Here is a 25,183-nt window from a genome sequence, read left to right as displayed (position 1 = left end):
TTAAATTAGCCCAGAGTCTGTCAGTTTTTTGTTTCTTTTCTCATAACCATCTCATCAAAGTAGCAGCCAAAATAACAATTGTATCAAAGGTCAGAGGTGCCAGGTTTCCAACATGAACGGGAAAAGGGTGCTTTGATCACAGAGTCTAATGCAAAAACGCCATGCATGGGACTCTGCTCCAAGATCCATCAGTTTTCAAAGACATGGAAGGCAGAAACAGCCAAGAGAAGAAACAAGAGATGGCGCAACAAAAGTCAATGCCCTCCTGTCTTGTGGAGCTGCTTTCTGTGCTGCAAAGACCCTGTGGCGTTTCATCCCCTCCACCTCTGTCTGCAGTAGCCCTGGTGCAGAGAGCAAAGGCCTTGTACATAACAGAATTTGTTCCTCTTCTGCAGGGCAGAAGTCACAGTGGTTAAGAGAATAAAACCACAAGATCTGAAAAAATACCATGAGGGTCGTGGGCCGCTCTTGGTGGGTTTTACACAGCACAGACCCTCAGCACTGCACAAAGCTGTTTTTGCAAAGCGTTTGCAAGCATAGTAACACCTGACTGAAGGCATGGGTGCAACTAACCTAGATCCCAACTCTGTGTTTTTTTCATAGAATATACTGTACAACAAGTATGTCTGATCGTGTGCTGTATCCTGCTTAGTATATAAATAAAATAGCGTGTTTTGAAATCCACATTATAACATTATAGCATTATGGCATTTCACTAAGACTCTGGCTTGGTGTACACTAAAAACTGACGTTGATATAACTGCATCACTTGGGGTAAGGAAAATTCACATCCCTGCCACAGTTATACTGACCTAACTCCCAGTGTAGACAGTACTGTGTCGATAGGAGAGCTTCTCCCATTGACATAGCTACTGCCTCTCGGGGAGGTGGATTACCTGTGCCGATGGGAGAAGCCCTCCCGTTGGCATAGGTAATATTGTCACTGAAGCAGGCCTTCAGTGTAGGTAAGCCCTCAGTGTAATGCAATGAACTTTTCCATCAGGAAATAGGAGATATGGGATTTGAACACTGAGATCTAAACCATGGGTTCTTAACCTCGGGTCACAACCACCTTGTACTTCCCATATATCTCAATGGGAGGAGGGTTGCGACTAGATCCCAGTTAGATGGGAGGAGAGTTTGAGAGTGGATCCCAGTATGGAAAAAACTGAAAGCCACCCATCTAAAGGATCCAATGCTGCTCCAATCAACATTCATTTTAGTGAATGGTAAAGGAAAAATACAGTCACTGGCAAGAAGATAGATACATGACAGATCATCCCTGATTACAATGCAAAGGTGTTTGGCCTTAAATGAAAAGATAATTGAAACGAATATTTAAAAATGAATCAAGACTGGCTTAGGGATGAATTCTTCTCCTCTTGGTTCACTTAATTTTGGAGGCTGAGAAACTTTTCTACGATGTTTGCTGACATCACATCCTTCCGAAAAGCACTACGTCCTATCAAGCCAAACGAGCAAATTCATCTTTGCTCTGCTGCGCCTTTCTTGAGAACAGTCAGCACAAGGAGATAATGGCCAGATTCGTTTCTTTGCTGTTTTTTCTCAGTCTGAGCTTGTGTGAGTACAGAATCGCTATTTAGTGTAACCTTTTTAAGAAGGGTAATTAATAATGGGAGTTTAGGGTGGTCTCTCCAGAGTCATCTGGATGGAGGAGTCAAAACAAATGGGCAAGGAGTCAAAAGAAAGATTAACAAGCAAACAAACCCACCAGATTAATTTTCAGTTTGGGGTTTTACTTTGTTTCTGTGAGTGAATAGAAGAAAATGGCCCAGAGCCTGAGTTCCGGCATGCAGGTGCAGCCAGTGGGGTTACTCCAGATTTACTCCAGCATGACTGAGAGCAGAGTCTGGCCCAAGGATTTTTTTGGGTTCCAGCACAGTTAAGACCAATGCATCATTTTAAAAAACTTGGTACAAGTCAGTGTAACCCGAGCTTTCACCCAGATGGCTTCTCTGCATCAGATGATCTATTGAACGAGGGCAGCCATTGTAAGGGCTAGGGCAATCGCTGAGCACACTGTAGACCTGAATCCTAGCAGTCGCTGAAATGCATTACCCGAGTCTGCCTGAGAGCATGTTGATCCCTTAGCCCTGTGTAATATTCTTGGTTCACTGCTCTGGGTGTCTGCATGGCACTAATCAGTGAGGATGGAGCTCTGAGTGAGGTCTGAGACCCCAATAAGGAGAATACGGCTTGGGATGGTGCTGAGGACACTCTCTGTGGATGGGTGTGACTGTGTTGATAACTGTGCTGGCTGGATTTCTCTCCCTCAGGCTGCTGCAGATCCCAGGGCCAGAAAAGCAAAATGAGTGTGAGGTTCCACAGGGGCAGCAGCCCCCTTTCCCTGCGAGCCAACGTGGAGCTGGAGTGTGTGATCTCAGACCACAGCCTGTCCGACAGCGGTGTGTCCTGGGTGCGCCAGTACAGGGATTCTGCCCCCCAGTTCATCTTGTTCGTTACCTCCCTCGGCCGGGTGGCACCAACAGAGAATGGAAAACCACCCGAACACTTTCAGGCGAAAAAAGAATCCAGCAACTACAGACTGACCGTGACGTCCTTCCAGGAGCAGGACCAGGGCAATTATTATTGCATCGTCAACCACAACCAGAGACTGCACTTCAGCTCCGGGATCCCACTACACCTGCCAGGTCAGCATGAGCCTCACCCCATTTCAGCCCCCTCTGCTTGGGCTGGAATCCCAGCATTCCCCCTCCATCCCAGCTCAGCATCATCCTTATCAGCCTCATCACCCCTCAGACCAGGCCCTTTCTTCCTGTGTGCCCAGGTGGGCAGGTGTCAGGGGTCTCTGTACAAAGCCCCGTGCCCAGGAAACCCCTCTCAATGTTTTGCTTTCCCTGAATGTCTCAGCCACGCGGACTCCTGGCATCTTCCTCACCTTCCTTCTCCATCACTCCCCTTCACCTCCACTCACTGACCGTAACTGCCAGCAGGTGGGTGTCCCAGAGCAGGGTGTGGGTTTCCCCGTAGGGTCCTAGTGATCCCCCTCCTTCAGGAGACTGGAGACAATGGGATAGATGCCTGTTCACTTTCCCCTCCCAGTTCCCAGTCATGCTTCAGCATGGATAACGCCGTGGGAATGATGCTCAAAATACTGGCATCCCCTTCAACCCAACAAACCCCATCACTGAAACCCTCTTCTACCCAACAAATCCCATGTGACCAGGGTCCCAATGGGGAGCCAGCTGTGGTCACTCAGTTAGGGTGAACTGCAAAGAATGGGGCAGACAATCCCCAAGACAGCATAAAACAGCTTCTTTATTACATTACTGGTTACTCAGAACTCCAAACAACACAGTTCCCTTAAACTGATCCAGCTTCAGGCCTCCATCCAGGTACCCACATCAAATATGATGATTTCTGAAAATCTTATTTTATCATATAAAAGAAAAGGCTCTACCAATCCCAAAGGATCGGACACGTCACCTCCCAGGTTAATGAATGTTTCAGATCTTACCCAAATACATGCTACAGCCAATTCTTATTAACTAAACTAAAATGTATTAAAAAACAAAAGAGAGAGAGTGTGGTTAAAAGATCAATATACATACAGACATGAGTTCAATTCAGCTTTGTGGTTGCAAAGAGTTCCTTTAGAATTCAGGTTCATAGGTCTTAGTCCAATGTCCACATCTCATATTCAGGGCGTACCAGCATAACTGGGACCTCAGTCTTGCGACTCAAACTTTTTCACAGGATTGCAGTATCTAAGGAACACTCCTCCTGGTGCATGGTGTGCTTGCTTTTAGACAATGGTGGGCCCCAAACCAAAATGGAGTCACATGTGCTAACTTTTCCTTAACACATTAAGAATGTGTTAGTTCGGCCAACCCGAACTAGGGATATTTTCACGATCTCATTGCTGCAGCAAACATAAATGAACAGCACCCTCTAATGTCATTCTCTTTGACGCAGCATAGTATTTGTACAAGTTACAAACCCACCTGCATCGCAAAGAAGTGAATAAAGATGAGTGGGGTTGAATCTGTTTTCCTTACAAACATGAGTCACAAAGTATTTCAGCAAATAAAACCATGAAGATAAAATGCATCTGTAGAGTCCTAGGAGCTTATACAGTTCTGCTGGAACTAGCAGTGATTCATGGAAACCCATTTAGATTTCTTCAAGGCATAGACCTTGTCTTCCTATGGCCTGGTATAATACCTAGCCCAGCATGCGACCTTTGGGCATTGCTGTAATCTAAATGATAAATCATAATAAAGATTCAGGAAACTGCCTTCATGTCAGGAAATTTGTAGGCATCTTTACAATGAAGATTATCTTTCCTTGTTAACTGGAAAAAGGGAGAATTGGTACGTCCTTTTTAGGCAATACTATAGTCTTTACTGCTTTATCCTATTCTATACAGGCTTCCATAACATGCCCATCATTAGGGCCCTACCAAATCCATGGCCATGAAAAGTGCATCATGGACCATGAAATCTGGTCTCCCCCTGTGAAATCTGGTCTTTTGTGTGCTTTTACCCTGGGGAGACCAGTGTGAGTGAGGGGGGAATTTGATAGCAGCCTTCAACTACCTGAAGGGGGGTTCCACAGAGGATGGAGCTCGGCTGTTCTCAGTGGTGGCAGATGACAGAACAAGGAGCAATGGTCTCAAGTTGCAGTGGGGGAGGTCTAGGTTGGATATTAGGAAAATCTATTTCACTGGGAGGGTGGTGAAGCACTGCAATGGGTTACCTAGGGAAGTGGTGGAATCTCCATCCCTAAAGGTTTTTAAGGGCTGGCTTGACAAAGCCTTGGCTGGGATGATTTAGTTGGTGTTGGTCCTGCTTTCAGCAGGGGGCTGGACTAGATGACCTCCTGAGGTCTTTTCCAACCCTAGTCTTCTATGATTCTCAAATTGGGGGTCCTGATTCAAAAGAAAGTTGCAGAGGGGTCACAAGGTTATTTTAGGAGCATCGCGGTATTGCCACCCTTACTTCTGCGCTGCCTTCAGAGGTGGGCAACCGGAGAGCAGTGGCGGCTGACTGAAGGCCCAGCTCTGCAGGCAGCAGTGCAGAAGTAAGGGTGGCAATACCACACCATACCATTTTTACTTCTGCGCTGCTGCTGGCGGCAGCTCTGCCTTCAGAGCTGGGCTCCCAACCAGCAGCTGCCGCAGTCCTGCTGCCCAGCTCACCACCACCACCAGCACAATAGTAAGGGTAGCAGTATCCCACCACCCCTACAATGCCCTTTTGATCCACACACACACACACACACACACAACTGCTTTTTGGGTCAGACCCCTTCAATTATAACACTGTGAAATTTCAGATTTAGATAGCTGAAATCATGAGATTTACTATTTTTAACATCCTAAGACTGTGAAATTGACCAAAATGGACCATGAATTTGGTTGGGCCCTACCCATCATCACTGTATGTGAGCATCTGCAATATTAAAGTAACCATTTGACATGGCACAATTAGAACCCAGTTTTAATATACACTTGGTATCCCTTTTATGGATTGTACAGAATACTCCAGAATACTGAAGAACTGGATTTCCCTCTGCTTCCAGCTACACCAGAGGTTCCCCAACTGGGGGGACGTGCCCTCCGTGGGGGGCACGGAAGGTATTCTGGTGGGGGCGTGGGAAGCTTTAGGGGAAAAAAACCTTACCTCACACATTCAGAACTGGGTGGCGGGAAAACAGCGGCTGCTGGCCAGGCCCCGGGGGGTGTGTGTGTAAACTAATACAGACGCAAAGAAGGGGGACGTGATGAAATAAGTTGGAGACCCACTGACCTATATGATGCTAAACTATTGCAATGATATTGGAACCATGTAAAGAACTCACATGAATTCACATGAATTTAGTTTTGAGGTTCAGACATAGATGTTTGCTTGATGGAAATTAAGAACATTTCTTTTTTAACCAGAAACATGGCATTGCTGTGTTATTTTTATCAAAGTAGCACATTCTTTCTTAATATTGCAAATGTCTGGTATATTCGGGCAGACTTCAGCAGCCATTTTCACCGTTTCAAGGATGTTTGCTCAGCGAGACATGATGGAAAATCACCTGCCTTCTCATTGTATGTTCCTGGAAAAGACACAAATTAGAAACACACACACACATACACTCAAGATCCTTCCATGTCTGCTTAAATTAGCCCAGAGTCTGTCAGTTTTTTGTTTCTTTTCTCATAACCATCTCATCAAAGTAGCAGCCAAAATAACAATTCTATCAAAGGTCAGAGGTGCCAGGTTTCCAACATGAACGGGAAAAGGGTGCTTTGATCACAGAGTCTAATGCAAAAACGCCATGCATGGGACTCTGCTCCAAGATCCATCAGTTTTCAAAGACATGGAAGGCAGAAACAGCCAAGAGAAGAAACAAGAGATGGCGCAACAAAAGTCAATGCCCTCCTGTCTTGTGGAGCTGCTTTCTGTGCTGCAAAGACCCTGTGGCGTTTCATCCCCTCCACCTCTGTCTGCAGTAGCCCTGGTGCAGAGAGCAAAGGCCTTGTACATAACAGAATTTGTTCCTCTTCTGCAGGGCGGAAGTCACAGTGGTTAAGAGAATAAAACCACAAGATCTGAAAAAATACCATGAGGGTCGTGGGCCGCTCTTGGTGGGTTTTACACAGCACAGACCCTCAGCACTGCACAAAGTTGTTTTTGCAAAGCATTTGCAAGCATAGTAACACCTGACTGAAGGCATGGGTGCAACTAACCTAGATCCCAACTCTGTGTTTTTTTCATAGAATATACTGTACAACAAGTATATCTGATCGTGTGCTTTATCCTGCTTAGTATATAAATAAAATAGTGTGTTTTGAAATCCGCATTATAACATTATAGCATTATGGCATTTCACTAAGACTCTGGCTTGGTGTACACTAAAAACTGACCTTGATATAACTGCATCACTTGGGGTAAGGAAAATTCACATCCCTGCCACAGTTATACTGACCTAACTCCCAGTGTAGACAGTACTATGTCGATAGGAGAGCTTCTCTCACTGACATAGCTACTGCCTCTCGGGGAGGTGGATTACCTGTGCCGATGGGAGAAGCCCTCCCATTGGCATAGGTAATATCGTCACTGAAGCAGGCCTTCAGTGTAGGTAAGCCCTCAGTGTAATGCAATGAACTTTTCCATCAGGAAATAGGAGATACGGGATTTGAACACTGAAATCTAAACCATGGGTTCTTAACCTTGGGTCACAACCACCTTGTACTTCCCATATATCTCAATGGGAGGAGGGTTGCGACTAGATCCCAGTTAGATGGGAGGAGAGTTTGAGAGTGGATCCCAGTATGGAAAAAACTGAGAGCCACCGATCTAAAGGATCCAATGCTGCTCCAATCAACATTCATTTTAGTGAATGGTAAAGGAAAAGTACAGTCACTGGCAAGAAGATAGATACATGACAGATCATCCCTGATTACAATGCAAAGGTGTTTGGCCTTAAATGAAAAGATAATTGAAACCAATATTTAAAAATGAATCAGGACTGGCTTAGGGATGAATTCTTCTCCTCTTGGTTCACTTAATTTTGGAGGCTGAGAAACTTTCCTATGATGTTTGCTGACATCACATCCTTCCGAAAAGCACTACGTCCTATCAAGCCAAACGAGCAAATTCATCTTTGCTCTGCTGCGCCTTTCTTGAGAACAGTCAGCACAAGGAGATAATGGCCAGATTCGTTTCTTTGCTGTTTTTTCTCAGTCTGAGCTTGAGTGAGTACAGAATCGCTATTTAGTGTAACCTCTTTAAGAAGGGTAATTAATAATGGGAGTTTAGGGTGGTCTCTCCAGAGTCATCTGGATGGAGGAGTCAAAACAAATGGGCAAGGAGTCAAAAGAAAGATTAGCAAGCAAACAAACCCACCAGATTAATTTTCAGTTTGGGGTTTTACTTTGTTTCTGCGAGTGAATAGAAGAAAATGGCCCAGAGCCTGAGTTCCGGCATGAAGGTGCAGCCAGTGGGGTTACTCCAGATTTACTCCAGCATGACTGAGAGCAGAGTCTGGCCCAAGGATTTTGTTGGGTTCCAGCACAGTTAAGGCCAATGCATCATTTTAAAAAACTTGGTACAAGTCAGTGTAACCCGAGCTTTCACCCAGATGGCTTCTCTGCATCAGATGATCTATTGAACGAGGGCAGCCATTGTAAGGGCTAGGGCAATCGCTGAGCACACTGTAGACCTGAATCCTAGCAGTCGCTGAAATGCATTACCCGAGTCTGCCTGAGAGCATGTTGATCCCTTAGCCCTGTGTAATATTCTTGGTTCACTGCTCTGGGTGTCTGCATGGCACTAATCAGTGAGGATGGAGCTCTGAGTGAGGTCTGAGACCCCAATAAGGAGAATACGGCTTGGGATGGTGCTGAGGACACTCTCTGTGGATGGGTGTGACTGTGTTGATAACTGTGCTGGCTGGATTTCTCTCCCTCAGGCTGCTGCAGATCCCAGGGCCAGAAAAGCAAAATGAGTGTGAGGTTCCACAGGGGCAGCAGCCCCCTTTCCCTGCGAGCCAACGTGGAGCTGGAGTGTGTGATCTCAGACCACAGCCTGTCCGACAGCGGTGTGTCCTGGGTGCGCCAGTACAGGGATTCTGCCCCCCAGTTCATCTTGTTCGTTACCTCCCTCGGCCGGGTGGCACCAACAGAGAATGGAAAACCACCCGAACACTTTCAGGCGAAAAAAGAATCCAGCAACTACAGACTGACCGTGACGTCCTTCCAGGAGCAGGACCAGGGCAATTATTATTGCATCGTCAACCACAACCAGAGACTGCACTTCAGCTCCGGGATCCCACTACACCTGCCAGGTCAGCATGAGCCTCACCCCATTTCAGCCCCCTCTGCTTGGGCTGGAATCCCAGCATTCCCCCTCCATCCCAGCTCAGCATCATCCTTATCAGCCTCATCACCCCTCAGACCAGGCCCTTTCTTCCTGTGTGCCCAGGTGGGCAGGTGTCAGGGGTCTCTGTACAAAGCCCCGTGCCCAGGAAACCCCTCTCAATGTTTTGCTTTCCCTGAATGTCTCAGCCACGCGGACTCCTGGCATCTTCCTCACCTTCCTTCTCCATCACTCCCCTTCACCTCCACTCACTGACCGTAACTGCCAGCAGGTGGGTGTCCCAGAGCAGGGTGTGGGTTTCCCCGTAGGGTCCTAGTGATCCCCCTCCTTCAGGAGACTGGAGACAATGGGATAGATGCCTGTTCACTTTCCCCTCCCAGTTCCCAGTCATGCTTCAGCATGGATAACGCCGTGGGAATGATGCTCAAAATACTAGCATCCCCTTCAACCCAACAAACCCCATCACTGAAACCCTCTTCTACCCAACAAATCCCATGTGACCAGGGTCCCAATGGGGAGCCAGCTGTGGTCACTCAGTTAGGGTGAACTGCAAAGAATGGGGCAGACAATCCCCAAGACAGCATAAAACAGCTTCTTTATTACATTACTGGTTACTCAGAACTCCAAACAACACAGTTCCCTTAAACTGATCCAGCTTCAGGCCTCCATCCAGGTACCCACATCAAATATGATGATTTCTGAAAATCTTATTTTATCATATAAAAGAAAAGGCTCTACCAATCCCAAAGGATCGGACACGTCACCTCCCAGGTTAATGAATGTTTCAGATCTTACCCAAATACATGCTACAGCCAATTCTTATTAACTAAACTAAAATGTATTAAAAAACAAAAGAGAGAGAGTGTGGTTAAAAGATCAATATACATACAGACATGAGTTCAATTCAGCTTTGTGGTTGCAAAGAGTTCCTTTAGAATTCAGGTTCATAGGTCTTAGTCCAATGTCCACATCTCATATTCAGGGCGTACCAGCATAACTGGGACCTCAGTCTTGCGACTCAAACTTCCCCTGATAAAGCCTAAGCAGATCTGAGATGACAGAATCAGGACCCAAGGATCTTTTTTACAATTTCATGTATTTTGACAAGTTGGAGTTCTTCAGGAAACAAAAGGTAATTAGGATGACTTTGAAGGAGGTCCATCACCGGTACTTAGCTATCCAAATTAACATAATGCCATTTGCTTGTTCCTCCACCATTCACAGTACATTTCAAAGAGAGAGGAATACTGAGATATCCCGTGTTTACAATTCATTTACATGATAGGATGTTCTTTTGACCTCTGAATTATCAGAATACAGCATAGACAGGGACTGTTGATTACATTGTCCACCCTACTTATACATATGGAAATACATAAAAACACAAACATTATCTCCCCACACGTCTTCTGTGGGTTATTTATTTTCCAGGATATTTAACCCTTTCTAGCCTGCATCAAACCCCCAATGTGAGACTGGTGTGGAAGGGCGAAATTAGAGCTCCTGGATACACCTTAAGGACCTTCCAACAGTGATATGAGCTGTGTTTACATTGAATTCTTTTAAGGCAAAATTATTGAGCCATGCTTTGGCCCCAGCCAAAAACTTAGTACAATATTTGTGAAACACTTTAGTGATTCCAGGGTTTTGTCTATTTATTAACTTAACATAGCCATTCATGTTTTTTAAAGAGCACTTACTCTGGCATTCAGCCATGAAGGCTGTGTGGCGTTGTACCTCAAATTCCCTTTGTGCTCAGCAGTTCAAGCTTGTAGTGGTTTTTCTGCTGTGGAAAGTTTTAGAAACGTGTCTATGCATTAGCTCTGAAACCTTAACATTATTAGGCTCTTTAATACAAAGTGTGTTCTTGTTGAACCAAACAGTATAATCATAAGGGTTTCTGTTATGCACCACTCTTAACATGTTCAAGGGATTTTCCAAAAGACCGTGCACATCATACATTTTGACAGTTCTTGGTATCAGCAAAAGTTAGTTACAATCATTAGCAAGAACATTAACATCAGTTCTATCATAAGTGTACGTTTACAATTATTTTTGTCATGCCAAGCCTTTGGTTTAGACATACCAAAGGGTATCAGGTCGTGGGGTGGTTTGGAACTTTGGACAATTTGGCTTTATTTGCCCAGGCTTTCCACACTGGTAATAGGTAACCGGCCTCCCTTTTGGGTAAGAGGTTTTCAACTCTGGGCTCCCATGAGCTTTTTTATCCACGTTGGGGTTAGGTTTACTCCTAGGCCCTTCCTTTCGATTAAACTGGGGTGAATGGTGATTATTCTTTCCCAGGGGCTTACTTCTTTCATTACTTCAATTCTGCACAAATTCATCTGCAATTTCAGCAGCCTGCAAAACAGAATTGGGCTTTCCATCGCATATAGCAGCCTGGACCTCATCTGGCACCAAATTTAACATTTGTTCAAGTGTAATTAATTGCATTAACTGTTCAAAATTACTCCAAGCTTTCTCACCAGTAATCCACTTCCTGACAAAACCTAACAGTTTATGAGCACATTCCACATAAGAAATACCATTAGACATTTTAAAACCTCTAAATTTCAACCTGCAAGTTTCAGAGGTAAGCTTAAAACATTTTAACACAGTATCTTTATATTTTACATTATCCAAGGCTTCATCCATATCCATTTCACTAAGCACTTCCCTGGCTTTCCCAGTTAATCTGGTCAGCAGGACAGGCATACGCTGATATGATGAATATGGGATATGGTGGATTTCACATAGATGTTCAAAGGTAGACAGAAAAAATTCTTTTTCCCAATTTTTGTTGTCCCAAGGGGATGGATTTCCAGGTTGTGGCAGCTTTTTTCTGCTCTTCCAACACTTGGAACTGAAGTCTGGCAGATTCCTGTTGCATCTGGTGAGCCTTCTCCTCAGCAGCTAGCCATTCTATATGCCTTAAATGGGCCTCTTTTTCCATTTTATCAATCCTTTCTTTAGCCTCCTTTTCCATATCAGCTAGCTTTTTCTTCTCCAGTATATAAGAACATAAGAACGGCCATACTGGGTCAGACCAAAGGTCCATCAAGCCCAGTATCCTGTCCTCTGACAGTGACCAATGGCAGGTGCCCCAAAGGGAATGAACAGACAGGTTATCATCAAGTGATCCATGCCCTGTCACCCAATCCCAGCTTCTGGCAAACAGAGGCTATGGACACCATTCCTGCCCATCCTGGCTAATAGCCATTGATAGACATATCTTCCATGAATCTATCTAGCTCCCTTTTGAGCCCCATTATAGTATTGGCCTTCACAGCACCCTCTGGCAAGGAGTTCCAGAGGTTGACAGTGCGTTGCATGAAAAAATACTTTATTGTGTTTGTTTTAAACCTGCTACCTATTAATTTAATTTGGTGGCCCCTTGTTCTTGTATTATGAGAAGGAGTAAATAACACTTCCTTATTTACTTTCTCTGTACCACTCATGATTTTATAGACCTCTATCATATCCCCCCTTAGTCGCCTCTTTTCCAAGCTGAAAAGTCCCAGTCTTATTTATCTCTCCTCATATAGAAGCCGTTCTATACCCCTAATCATTTTTGTTGCCCTTTTTTTAACCTTTTCCAGTTCCAGTATATCTTTTTTGAGATGGGGCGACCACATCTGCACGCAGTATTCAAGCTGTGGGCATACCATGGATTTATATAGAGGCAATAGGATATTTTCTGTCTTATTAGCTATCCCTTTCTTGATGATTCCCAACATTCTGTTCGCTTTTCTGACTGCCGCTGCACAGTAAACGAAGATCCGTAAGCTTCTGTTCAAATTCAAATTGCTGTTTGTTTCTTATCGCAAGCATTCTCACTGGCTCTGCTTCCTGATCATTTGCCATTAGCAGATTTTTCAGTTCTTGATCTGGGGCTTTTTTCTTAAATGACAACCTTCTCTGTAAGCACAAATCTTCAAGGGCTTTTTCTATGAAGTTCTTCATATGATTGTTGCACGCTCATTGTAACAGAGTTTTAACCCTTAAGCTCTCCAACATCAAAATTACGTTTTTGACAAGTGTGTGGTTCTGATCCAAAAACCCAATTAGTCTGTGGTAATGTGCATCCCAGCACGACTAAGCCACTGTGACTGGAGTCCTAGTGGGGAGCCAGCTGTGGACACTCAATTAGGGTGAACTGCAAAGAATGGGGCAGACAATCCCCATAAAGCTGATGGATATTCCAACACTTAGATTTACCAAGAGAGCATAAAATAGCTTCTTTATTACCTTACTGGTTACTCAGAAGTCCAGACAACACAGTTCTCTTGATCCAGCCACAGGCCTCCATCCAGGTACCCACGTCAAATATGATGATTTCTGAAAATCTTATTTCATCATATAAAAGAAAAGATTCTACCAATCCCAAAGGATCGGACACATGACCTCCCAGGTTAATGAATGTTTCAGATTTTACCCAAATACACACTACAGCCAATTCTTATTAACTAAACTAAAATTTATTAAAAAACAAAAGAGAGAGAGTATGGTTAAAAAATCAATATACAGACAGACATGAGTTCCATTCATTTAGGTGCAGATTCATAGCAGAGATGGTGAGCTTTGTGGTTGCAAAGAGTTCTTTTAGAATTCAGTTTATAGGTCACAGTCCAATGTCAAAATCTTGTACAGTATTCATGGCACACCAGCAACACTGGGACCTCAGTCATGTACTCAAACTTCCCCTGATGAAGTCTAAGTAGATATGAGATGGCAGATTCAGGACCCAAGGATCTTTTATACCATTTCATGTCTTTTGACAAGTTGGAATTCCTCAGGGAACAAAAGGTAATTAGGATGACTTTAAAGGAGGTCCAGCACCTGTAATTAGCTATAAGTTAACATAATGCCATTTGTTTGTTCTTCTACCATTCACAGTACATTTCAAAGAGAGAGGAATACTGAGATATCCCCTGTTTACAATTCATTTGCATGATAGGATGTTCTTTTGACCTCTGAATTATCAGAAAGAAAAGGAGTACTTGTGGCACGTTAGAGACTAACAAATTTATTTATTTGTAAGTGCCAGAGACTCCATGAAGTCCAGGAGGGGCTTTCCTATTGCTACTGATTTTATGTGGACTGGAAGGCACCCAGATACTATGATGATGGGCAGCAGGATAAAACCAGATAGATAGATAGATAGATAGATGAACTTGCTGCTCTTTCGTGTCTGTTCCAGGAGTGGGATTGCCCCAGGAGGTCCCTACAGAGTAGCCTTGGCTGGGGAAGGAGTTGCTGTCCACAGGGGCTATGGCACAGCCTCTGTTGGGGGAGTGAGTCTTGGAGGGAGGGTCAGAGGAAGGCAGCGAGAGGAGATGAAGGGACAGAGATTGACTTCACTACCTGTTGTTTCCATTCTTGTTTCCAGCCCCCGCCACCACAGCCGCCCCTCCGAAGGCAACCACGCCCCAGCCCAGCACCACCACCACCCGCAGCAGGGAACTGGGGGGCTGCAAACCCTTCCCGACCACAGGTACCGGCTTCGGCTCGACCCCGCGGCTTTGGGGGAGACGGAGCCCCCGGCGGCGGCGGCGGGCGGGGAGGGGGCGGCTGTGATTTCTCATGCCCCGGCTGCCCGCTCTGCACGCAGCATTGGCTCCCAGGCTCGCGCCGGCTGTCCCGGGCTGCACAGATCCCAAGCCCGGGTTCGCCGGCCACGTGTTTTCCCTGCGGAGGGGAACCCGGCGGCTCCTTAAACCAGCCCCGGCCGGCGATAAATTCAGCGGCTGGCGCCCGAGCACCAGCCCCGTCCTCCCCGCTGGGATCGCTGCCGAGTAGCAGAAACGGCTCCCGCCGCTGTCGGCCAGCGCGGGTCGCCTCTGTCTCCACCGCACCTTGTGCAGCCTGCACCTGTCCCTCCCTCCCCTGCCTGCACCGAGTGCATCCTGCCTCCCCACCCCCCGCCTGATCCCTCCTCTTGGAGCGCAGCCGGGGGGCGGGGGGGTCGCTGAAGCTCCTGGTTTCGGTTTATTTTTTACGCTATTTTGTTTCTGCAGAGAAAGCCCCAAAGAAAGGGATGGATTTATCCTGTAACATTTTCATCTGGGCCCCCTTAGCCAGCACCTGCCTTCTCCTCTTAATTGCCCTGCTGGCCACCATCACGGTGTATGAAAGTAAGTGACTCCTCTCCAACCGGCTGAGCCAGATACTCCTTCGCTCCAAGGCCAGAGAGCAGCGTTTACAACTTAAAAATTGTCAGTGATGGTGAATCCACCATGAGCCTTGGTAAATTGCTCCAATCGTTAATGGCTTGCGCCCTTAAAATGTAGGCCTCATCTCCAGACTCAATGTGTTTAGCTTCAACTTCCAGCCGTTGGATTGTGTATTTCTGTAATTGGTGAGTGGCACAGAGATTCCCCCAGCAGAGAGCAGCCAGGCCATGAAAATAATTTTGCCCAAAGATGTGGCCTGCTTCTTTTGTGCTAAAATAAATGGTTCTCCCATATATTGTGTCAAATACAGCCCTGGTGCAATGTCCCTGGAGTTATGCCAGGGATGACGTTGGCTAAGTGGGCCAGATACACCACTGGTGTAAATCTGCAGCGCTTCATTGAAGTCAGTGGAGCAATGCTAATTTTCACCACGTGAGGATCTGGCCCAATATGTCTTATTATCCCAGAGTACGTGGGCAACAGAAATGGATTCCGTGAAGAGGGCACAGGGTGATCTTTACTCAGAAAGTCCTCCTTCTTTTTCAGGGTCAGATCTCAGTCGCCGCGGTGTAAATTTGGTTGTGCTCTGCTGGCAAACCATGCCGCTTACTTATTGTAGAAATAATCACTGCAAACAAATTTTCACTGGCTTTCCAGATTGGTATCGATAGCAAACAGTAACTTACAGACAATGCTCCAGTTTTGAGTTTTAGTCCTGAATACAAACCGAAGGCTGGATCCTGCAGCCATTAATCACACGAGCGGCTCTTATTCATGGGAGCAATTTTGTTGACTTCAATAGGACGACGGGTTGGATAAGGACTACTTGCCTCGGTTAAGCGTTGCCCAAAAGAAAGCTAAAAGAGACAGTGGCTGAACCAAACCTACAGCAAATATAAACTCAGCTCTAGCATGCAGAGGATGATTTTGCAGGGTGGAATGCCGGTAATGTGTTGCTGCAGAGTCTTTCTTACTGAATGATGACTCGCTCGCTAATTCTTTCAACTTCATCTTCTTTTCTTTTTAAAGCAACCAGAAGACGAAGATGCAAATGTAAAAGGTTGGTAAACTTCCATTTTGGGGCATTTTCTCTTTAGTTCTTGCACAGCGTGTTGTAAAGTAAATTGCTACCACAAGCCAAAAAGTCCCACGCATCTGCCCCCTCATATGCACACAATATTACTTCTGAGGATTTGTGTGTGTCATTGAGTCCGAAAAATCAGCCTTAGGGTTTTTGCTTTAACCTCTTCCCCTTTGTTATTATTATTTATCATTTAAATTCAGTAGCACCCAATATGGGGTAGGTGCTATACAAACGCACAGGAAGACAGTTCATGCCTCAAAGAGTTTGCAGGCTGAAGACTTTGTGAATGTGAATTACAGCAGGCCCTTTCATTAGAGGATCACCCAATGTACCTACCAAATGTTACGTCTCTGTCAAGGATAATAAGGGAAAGTATAGTTCCTTTGTTTTACCAGCAGGCGTGCTGTCACATTGGCCTGTGTTATCTCAGGGCAGCAAGGTGCTGAGTCCTCTGGCCTGGACCACCAAAAATATTTTAGCACATGCATGATCCTATTGAAGACAGTGGGACTACACACATGCTTAAAGCTGAGCTGTACTTAAATCCTTTTCTGGATCAGGGTCAGAGAACTCAGCCCCTTGCAGGATCAAGCCCTAATTGTGTAACAAAAGGTGTGCCATAATATATACACACAAGGGGGCAGTGTTAAAGTTGCTATGGAAACTTGAATGTTCTGAATTTTTGACACCTCAAATGTAAGGCCTATTATCTTGCATTTTTCTGTTCCCAAAACTACTATTGGATTCAAAAGATGCAGTACCTCTCATAGAATATCAGGGTTTGGAGGGACCTCAAGAGGTCATCTAGTCCAACCCCCTGCTCAAAGCAGGACCAATCCCCAAGTTTTGCCCCAGATCCCTAAATGGCCCCCTCAAGGATTGAACTCACAATCGGTTCAGCAAGAACCTCGGTTTAGCAAGCCAGTGCTCAAACCACTGACCTATCCCTCCCCTTGACACCTGGCCCACTGTGTTGCATTAACATAGAGTTTGGGGCTATTTTTGGATATTTTGGATATTTTTAGATTTTTGGATATCATTTCTTTCCCCCTTTTCCAGATAGTTGCACGTTTATTTATTTGAATAAACAACTGCACATTCAGATAACCACACTGTGAAATGTACCTGTTAGCAGTACTATAAATAAATAAATAGTAATGACAACTAGCATTCAGGCTCAACTGGACAAGTTCTGTCTGCACAGACTTCATGGGCTCTCCATACACCAAGAGCTTGTAAGGTCACGTTCTTATTGTCCATCTTCAAAGCTATTACCACCATTAAGTAAGACTTCGCAACATCACTGTGTTGACTAATGGGAAACTGAGGCAGACAGGTTTAAGTAGCTTTAAGTTGCCAAAGGCCCACAGAAGGTGTTTTAAACAAGGTCACGTCACACTTGTGTGAACCTCATTTTACACTGTCCCAGTGAGTGCACACTAGGAATTTGCATTGGTGGAACTACATTGGTGCACAGATCCATACTATAGACAAGCCCTAAGTGTCAGGGTTGGGATTAGCATTAGGCCATCTGGACTTAATGAATGCTCAGGATAGTATTTCAAACCTCCAGAGCCTTTTCTTTGGCAAATCCAATGTCTGCAGACAAAGCTAAGCTTCACATTCCCCCTTCAGGACCCACATATGTCAGATTTTAAATTTCAGAACAAGCTATTTTTGAGTTACCTAAATGAAAAAATTCATCTGAGAAAAATTAACATAAGAAAAATGCTGTTTTTAATATTTCCCTATTACAGAATGGTTACCAGATTGTTAAAACTTGTTAAAAATGAACTCCTAGGCTGAGATCAAGCATTGGAAATTGCTGCCCAAAGAGTAATGTTTTGTGAAAGGGTTTTAGAATGAAAATGCCTTCTGATCTTTAAATATAACACAGCAATCACAGCTTTGTGACCACACCATAGCAGCTTTACACAGGAACCTAAATATATATATATGCCTCTATTATCTCACTCTATCTCCAGTATGAGATATTTATTGCCTTGTGAAGTGCAATTCTAATCCACCGCAGAGTGTGTTACAGGCCCCCTCTGTGCTGACCTACAGAGCATGGGAGTTGTTGTGGTCACGAGCTGAGCGTATAACAGAGTTTTTTCACTTTGGGAGTCGAATTGGGGGGGAAAATGGTTCAGTTAGAACCAAAACTGAATTTTTGCTGTTTTTCCTTGCCAAACGAAAACATTTTGTTTCAGGTCAAATGAAACCTTTGGTTCAACCCAAAACAAGGGGGCTTTGTTCAGTTTTGGATTGTTTTGTGGTGCCTTTTACCCTTCCTTTTTCTAAAAGTTAAATTTCAAAACAAAATGCCATTTTAAAACCAAAACTCCATATTTTTTGTTTCGAAAGGGCTGAACCGACACACTTCAACATTTTTGAAAATAAAATTCCAATTGTTTTTGGCCAAAACTAGTCACTAACTTTGACCCTAATTCGCAAATAGTTTTGGTGACCTGAAAAATACATTTTGTGGTAAAAAAAAAAAAATTCACTTAGCTCTGTTACAGCCCCCAGCCAGAAAGGGTTGATTCTTTAGTTCAAGCTATAGCAGCTCATACTTTTAGCTCTGGATGTCCCCAGTTCAATACCTGGTTTGTTGGCCAAGAGGTCATCATGCCATGAGTTATCTTTTTGTTCTGTGTTTGTACAGCACCCAGCACAATGGGGCCTTGGTCAGTGACTGGGGCTCCTAGGTGCTACCGTAATAAATAATAAAAATATTGCCTGTTTGCCAACCCAAAACTCCCATTGAAATTACTATGCTATGTTAATATGGGAGTACTTGTGGCACCTTAGAGACTAACCAATTTATTTGAGCATAAGCTTTCGTGAGCTACAGCTCACTACATCGGATGCATTCAGTGAAAAATACAGTGAGGAGATTTATATACACACAGAACATGAAAAAATGGGTGTTATCATACACACTGTAAGGAGAGTGATCACTTAAGATGAGCTAATACCAGCAGGAGAGCCGGGGGCGGGGGGGGGAGAAAACCTTTTGTAGTGATAATCAAGGTGGGCCATTTCCAGCAGTTAACAAGTTAACAGCAGTTGCATCCGATGAAGTGAGCTGTAGCTCACGAAAGCTTATGCTCAAATAAATTGGTTAGTCTCTGAGGTGCCACAAGTACTCCTTTTCTTGCTGGAAATGGCCCACCTTGATTATCACTACAAAAGGTTTTCTCCCCCCCCCCACCTCCTGCTGGTAATAGCTCATCTTAAGTGATCACTCTCCTTACAGTGTGTATGGTAACACCCATTGTTTCATGTTCTGTGTGTATATAAATCTCCTCATTGTATTTTCCACTGAATGCATCTGATGAAGTGAGCTGTAGCTCACGAAAGCTTATGCTCAAATAAATTGGTTAGTCTCTAAGGTGCCACAAATCCCCCTTTTCTTTTTGCGAATACAGACTAACACGGCTGCTACTCTGAAACCTATATTTTAATTACTTACATTTCCATTATTTTAAAACTTTTCCCCAAAAAAGCTTAGCAAAGCAATTAATTATGCCTTACTGCATCAAGTTCATCTGTTGATATGTCATTTGTGCACAAAATGAAATCTTGGGAAAATGGGAACAAGTATGTATATTTTTCCTGGCTCCATTCAAAAACAGCTGGATGGATTGCACTCAAACTTCCCCAGAAATTCACCTGAGGGCTGACCAAAGCTTGGAAAGTTTCAGGCCAGAAGGAACATCTTGGAGAATTTTTGAGCTAGGAGCTGTTAAAGGGGAAGTACCAGTTTTCTTTTTGCTATGTGAGGCATTTAAACCTTACGCTTTACCGTAGTGAATAAAATGAATATCACAGACATTGATGGGAAATGAGAATTAAAGGCCCAATCCTGAAAACCTTTATTCACAGAAGCAGTCCTTGCTCTGGTGAGCAGTTCACTGATTTCAATAACAGCTCTTCAGTGGTACAACTCAGATGATAAAGGACTGCTTCTCAACAGGATCTGGCCCCAGGACTGGCACTGGCAACTTCAGCGTTTATTTTTTCCACCACAAATGAATCATCAGTGAAAATATGCACTGTACACTGAGCTAGATCTTCAGCTGCTGTAAACAAGCGTACATCCAAAGGCCCTGGAGAGGCGCAGATTTACACTGCTTGAGGATCTGGCCCGCTAGACTTTCCTTTTAGTTGAACCTGATGAAACAGATTACTATAGAAGGTGATTCCAGACATTACACTGACAGTCCTGGGCCGGATCCTGTGTGTACTGAGCCCTTCCTGCAAGGTGTCAAGTGCCTGAAGTGAATGGAGGTGGTGGGTGTGAAGCAGGAGGCTGGACCTGTGATCCTTTGCTCACACAAGGAGTCCCAGTGCTTTCAGAGCTACAACTCCCATGACTGAGAAGGGTTAGCAGGATCAGGCCCGAGATGCCCACCACTTGTCAGCATTTGGCCGTTAGTAGACTTGGAGAGCACAGCAAGAGGGAAGTAGGAGCAGGCTTATTATTTGCTGCCAGCTTTCCGTCATAAAGTAAAGTATGATGATGATAATGTATTTGTACTATTGTAGCATCTAGGTACCCCAGTCATGGACCAGGACCCCTTTGTGCTAGGTGCCACACAAACAGAGAACACAAAGCCCCAAGGAGTTCGCAATCTAGGTATCAGACATGAGACAACAGATGGATACAGACATACAGGGGAGTACAAGGAACCAGTGAGACAATACTGGTCAGCATGACAGGCAATGGTCTCAGAGCACCAGCAGCCTGACCGCTGTCCAGTTTTTTGTAGGCATCACAGCAAGAAAGAGTTTGATGGAGGGATTTGAAGGAGGATAATGTATTAGTTATGCAGATGTCTATGGGGAGTTTCTCCCAAGCGGCATGGGAGAAAGCACGAAGGTGCTTGTTTGAAAATTTAACATGTGGGAGATGGAGGCTCATTTCATGGCCTATTGGAGGCAGAAGTTGATAGGTTGTGAGGGACCTTGAAAGGAAAGACAAATCGCTTCTTTAGATTTGGAAGGATTCGATTTTTATCAGTAAATGTCAGTAAACACTGATTTCACTGCACACATGCAAACCAACAAAAATATATTTCCATCGATAATTGAAATTTACAAATAGGCAAAGTAAGAAAAATGCTGTTTAAGAACTTCTTAGAATCAACATCCACTTATTTATTAAAAAGAAGAGGAGGACTTGTGGCACCTTAGAGACTAACCAATTTATTTGAGCATAAGCTTTCGTGAGCTACAGCTCACTTCATCGGATGCATTCAGTGGAAAATACAGCAGATGGACTAGCAAATGAATAGTAAAAACAGGTATGACTGCTTGATTTAAGGCTGTTTACTTGGTATATTTTGACATGTGATGTTGACAATTTGTGTTTTAATGGTTTATAAAGCTCTAACTTTTTGAATCTCAACATCTGATGTCATGAAATAATTGTCTGTCCCCCATAATTTCCCACAACTGTGAAAATTGATAAAAATAGATAAATATAGAATAAAAAATATAAAAAAATATAAAAATAAATATAAAAATATAAAAATAGATAAAAATAGAAAAAAATTGCTTAAAACACATACATTGCGCAACTGTGAACATATAAATTGATAAAAATCTAAAAAATTGCTTTAAAATAGACATTGACATTATCTTTCAAAATTATAAAAAAAAATAAAAATCAAATTCTGGCAAGCCTACTGATATTTGATACAAGACTTCTCTACAAAGTATACATTTCGATCAGAAGCGTCCCAGGGACCACATGCCCTTTCTCCCTCCACGCCAGAAGCCACACCTGTCTTGCAGAAACCAGGAATCTTAGCTACATGAAAAAGTAATAGCAGGACTGTATAGCAAATAAACTCACTCTGACATGGTGGGTACTGACAGCTTAGTTACTTCCCTCCTTTATTCTTGTATCTATTTCCTGTTCTCTGAGCAGGACCTTACAGTACATTGCACTGGATTTCCCCCAGTTGCCTGCAGCCCCCACTGCCCGAATCAATCCAGGTCACTTTGCATTATAGGTCTCTTCCCTGAGTGCTTGTTACTCCTCCAGGACTGGCAGACAAATTTGATCATGGTTGTACTTCCTCCAAAAAAGCTAATTCTTGCCATTTTATCAAAGGTCTCATACTATTTAATGTTATGGTGCTAACTCCAGGAGTCCTGTGATTATGTAAGAGTCTCGGCTTTCATTTTAAAAAAAGACATTTTTAGCCCTCATGATTGCAGAGAAATGCCTGAAAACATAACCTGAGTGTACCCCAAAGGCTCAGAAACCAGAGGCAAATAAAAATAATCCAAATGCATTTTTTTTTTTAAATCTCATGCTGTTAAAGGCAGTCTCACGATTACTGGGGGCCTGACTCGTGATTTTTGATGTTTGGGATTGGCAATACCGTGTCACAAAGAACAATACGAAGCAGCTGTACAGGATCCAGATTGGGGACTTGTTTTGCTGATCAAAAAGGCTTTCTAAGGTCCTGAAAGAATTATGGTGCGGGCTACAGCAAGCAGAAGGTGTCACTTAGTTGATGACTGGCAGATGCTTCACCAGTGTGAAGTGTACCCGGAAGTACTCCATGGCCTACAGCTTGAGAACCATTGGTTTAGATGAAGGCCAGATGAGCTGATCAATGCTAGTGGATCTTGCTTTTTTACAGAACTCATTTTCTTGTACACTTCACATCCAAATAAATTGTAAACATTACCTTCTCCTCTCTCTTTAGACCTATGCATGGGAACAATGGAAAACCCAGCTTGCCAAACAGATACGTGTAACGTGACTGAGCCATTTGCATCTGGATCTCCAAACGGGAGCTGTCACTGCATAAACAAACCCTACGTCTATTTCCATTACTCATTCTCGCTCTCACTTTATTTTTTAAATTGTTCTTGTACTTTCTAGTCTGTTAATTTTTAAAAGGCAAACTGTTCAAAAAGAGCATATAGATAATGCTGGACATCAGCCACTTCCTACATCAACTGTATTGCCTGGATTTTAAAATGTAGCTCCCTCCAAAATTTTCTTGGTTGAATCTTTCAAGCTGGTTTCCAAGTCATAGAAAAGCAAAACATGCCAAATGATATAATCCATAACTCTGGCAAAACCCTCACTTACTGAAGCCTGTGGCGCAAATCCTGAGATTTTTATTGTCCTTACTCAGATATATACCAATTGACTTCAACAGCTAAGTAAAGACCTCAACATTCAGTCTGTTGGAATTTTGCCTGCACAAAAACCGAGTAAAGACTGCCAGATTAGGCCTGCCGCAACAAAGTGTGTGATCCTGCCGCAACTGAAGTCAGTGGTAAAGCTCTCGTTCACTTCAGTGATGCAGGACTGGGGCCTTCGTGAAGACATTTCTATTTGTGATGCTGTCTACAATGGGGAAAGGAGATAAAAGGTATTTAATCTAATGAGCATCCCAATGCTGAGCTAACTGGAAGTGGGGCATTAGCACAGGTCCTAGGCACTGCTAGGATTTTTAATTTTAAAAGGGGGCAAAAAGCCAGTTAAGGTTGAACAATCACAGAGTTTAATATCAGCAACTGGCTAAAATCAATGAAACTGTAAAACTTTTAGAAGACATGATGCAGGGTTGAAAGGGCAAATGCTAAAAAAGGCTGTTATTTCTTTCACAGTCCCTAAGACTAAAGATTGCAAGCTCCAGCATTCTGCCCTTACTCAGGTAGACTGTCACTGACTTCAGTGGGAGTTTTGACTGATCAAGGTATGCAGGATTCATCCTATTTGTAGGCACCCACAGGCAAGTGGCAAAAGAGTAAATCTAACCCCACTCTCCTTTCCGCAAACCAGTGTTTTAAGCACAGAATGAAAGATCTTATTTTTTTCAACTACGTAGTTGATGTAAATATTTTCTTGCTATAATTGCCATAAAGTTTTTCAATATTTCTATTCCCAACAATCAGTATAAATACTGTGGAACAATTCAACTATACTTCTAGATAGTCTCACTGAAGTACATTGCCTTATCTTCTTCTTAGCCTCAGAAAAGCTAGAGAACTAAATAAAAATATAAATGACCTTTTTGCTGAGAGATTTGAATAAGAGAAGAAAGGTGTTGCTGTGGTTAAAGATACAGGCCTAGGCTTCATGAGACCTGGGTTCAAATCCCAGCTCTACCACAGTCTGTAACCTTAATCTCTTCCGTACCTTGCTGTCATGCTAAACCCGTAAATACGTTGGGGATAAAGGCCTTATAAGTCTGTAGATACAAGATGTTGACTGGAAAGAGAAATCTCTGGCTACATATTTGTACACAAATCAGCCAGGCAAAATGTTCCCATATGTATTGGCACTACCACAGTAACACAATCCAAATTCACTTCCAACATCCCAAGTGTATCTCTTCTTAAACAATGGATCTGGTAATAAGTGTGGCCCCAATTTAGTAAAATCTTAAGCTTGTGCCTATCTCAAGACTTGTGAGTAGTCCCATTCACTAGACCAAGAAATACTTTTGTGACAGATGTTGAGATGCCATGTAATAATCTATGAATACTGAGATATAATAATGTTATGAACACTGCATGTGACCTGCTCTGTAAAGGGAAGTTACAGTATAGTATGGTGGGTTATTGGAATTTCCTGAATGAATGTATCGATCTGACTTTATAGGAGGTTGTGAGAAAAGCAAGCAGGAAAGCAACAAAATAGCTAGAGGTAAGCAACCCTTACCCTCCCAACAAACACAGGGGTCAGGGAGGGAGGGAGGGAGTATGAGGGGCAATTGTAAGACAGTGGCATTCCTCCAGGCCCTAGGCCAAAGTGACATAGCTGTTCTGCCAATGCAAGGAACTAGTAGATCAAAGGGCTATAAACAGTTAAGTCTCCTCAGGAGAAGAAGAAGGATTGATTGTCACTATGTGTGACAGACCCAGAGAGAGGCTCTGTGGAGGAGTCTGAAAGATTAGGATCTTTCCCCAGATCCAGGGAATGGTAAGCCTTAGGGAAAGACAGGCAAGCATGTAGGGTGTTGATTGTTTTAAGATTTGTTTTCTCTGAAAGGCTTTTGTACTAAATAAATAATGCATTGCTTGACGAA

The 25,183-nt window shown here is 43.7% G+C and overlaps 1 protein-coding gene across 1 annotated transcript; it reads left to right on the top strand.

Annotated features, from left to right (window-relative positions):
• The first annotated feature begins 1,212 nt into the window (after positions 1-1,212).
• Positions 1,213-25,183, top strand: CD8A (CD8a molecule). The gene is made up of 7 exons (XM_037898303.2): positions 1,213-1,581; positions 2,298-2,672; positions 8,449-8,823; positions 14,245-14,349; positions 14,873-14,989; positions 16,058-16,088; positions 22,844-25,183. The coding sequence occupies exons 1-7, from the start codon at positions 1,536-1,538 to the stop codon at positions 22,893-22,895; spliced, it is 1,101 nt and encodes a 366-aa protein (XP_037754231.1). The 5' UTR covers positions 1,213-1,535; the 3' UTR covers positions 22,896-25,183.

The sequence above is a fragment of the Chelonia mydas genome, chromosome 4, assembly GCF_015237465.2.
Source record: "Chelonia mydas isolate rCheMyd1 chromosome 4, rCheMyd1.pri.v2, whole genome shotgun sequence".
Classification (NCBI taxonomy): Eukaryota; Metazoa; Chordata; order Testudines; family Cheloniidae; genus Chelonia; species Chelonia mydas.
Note: the sequence above shows the minus strand (reverse complement) of the source record. Positions and strands in the feature narration are given on the sequence as shown.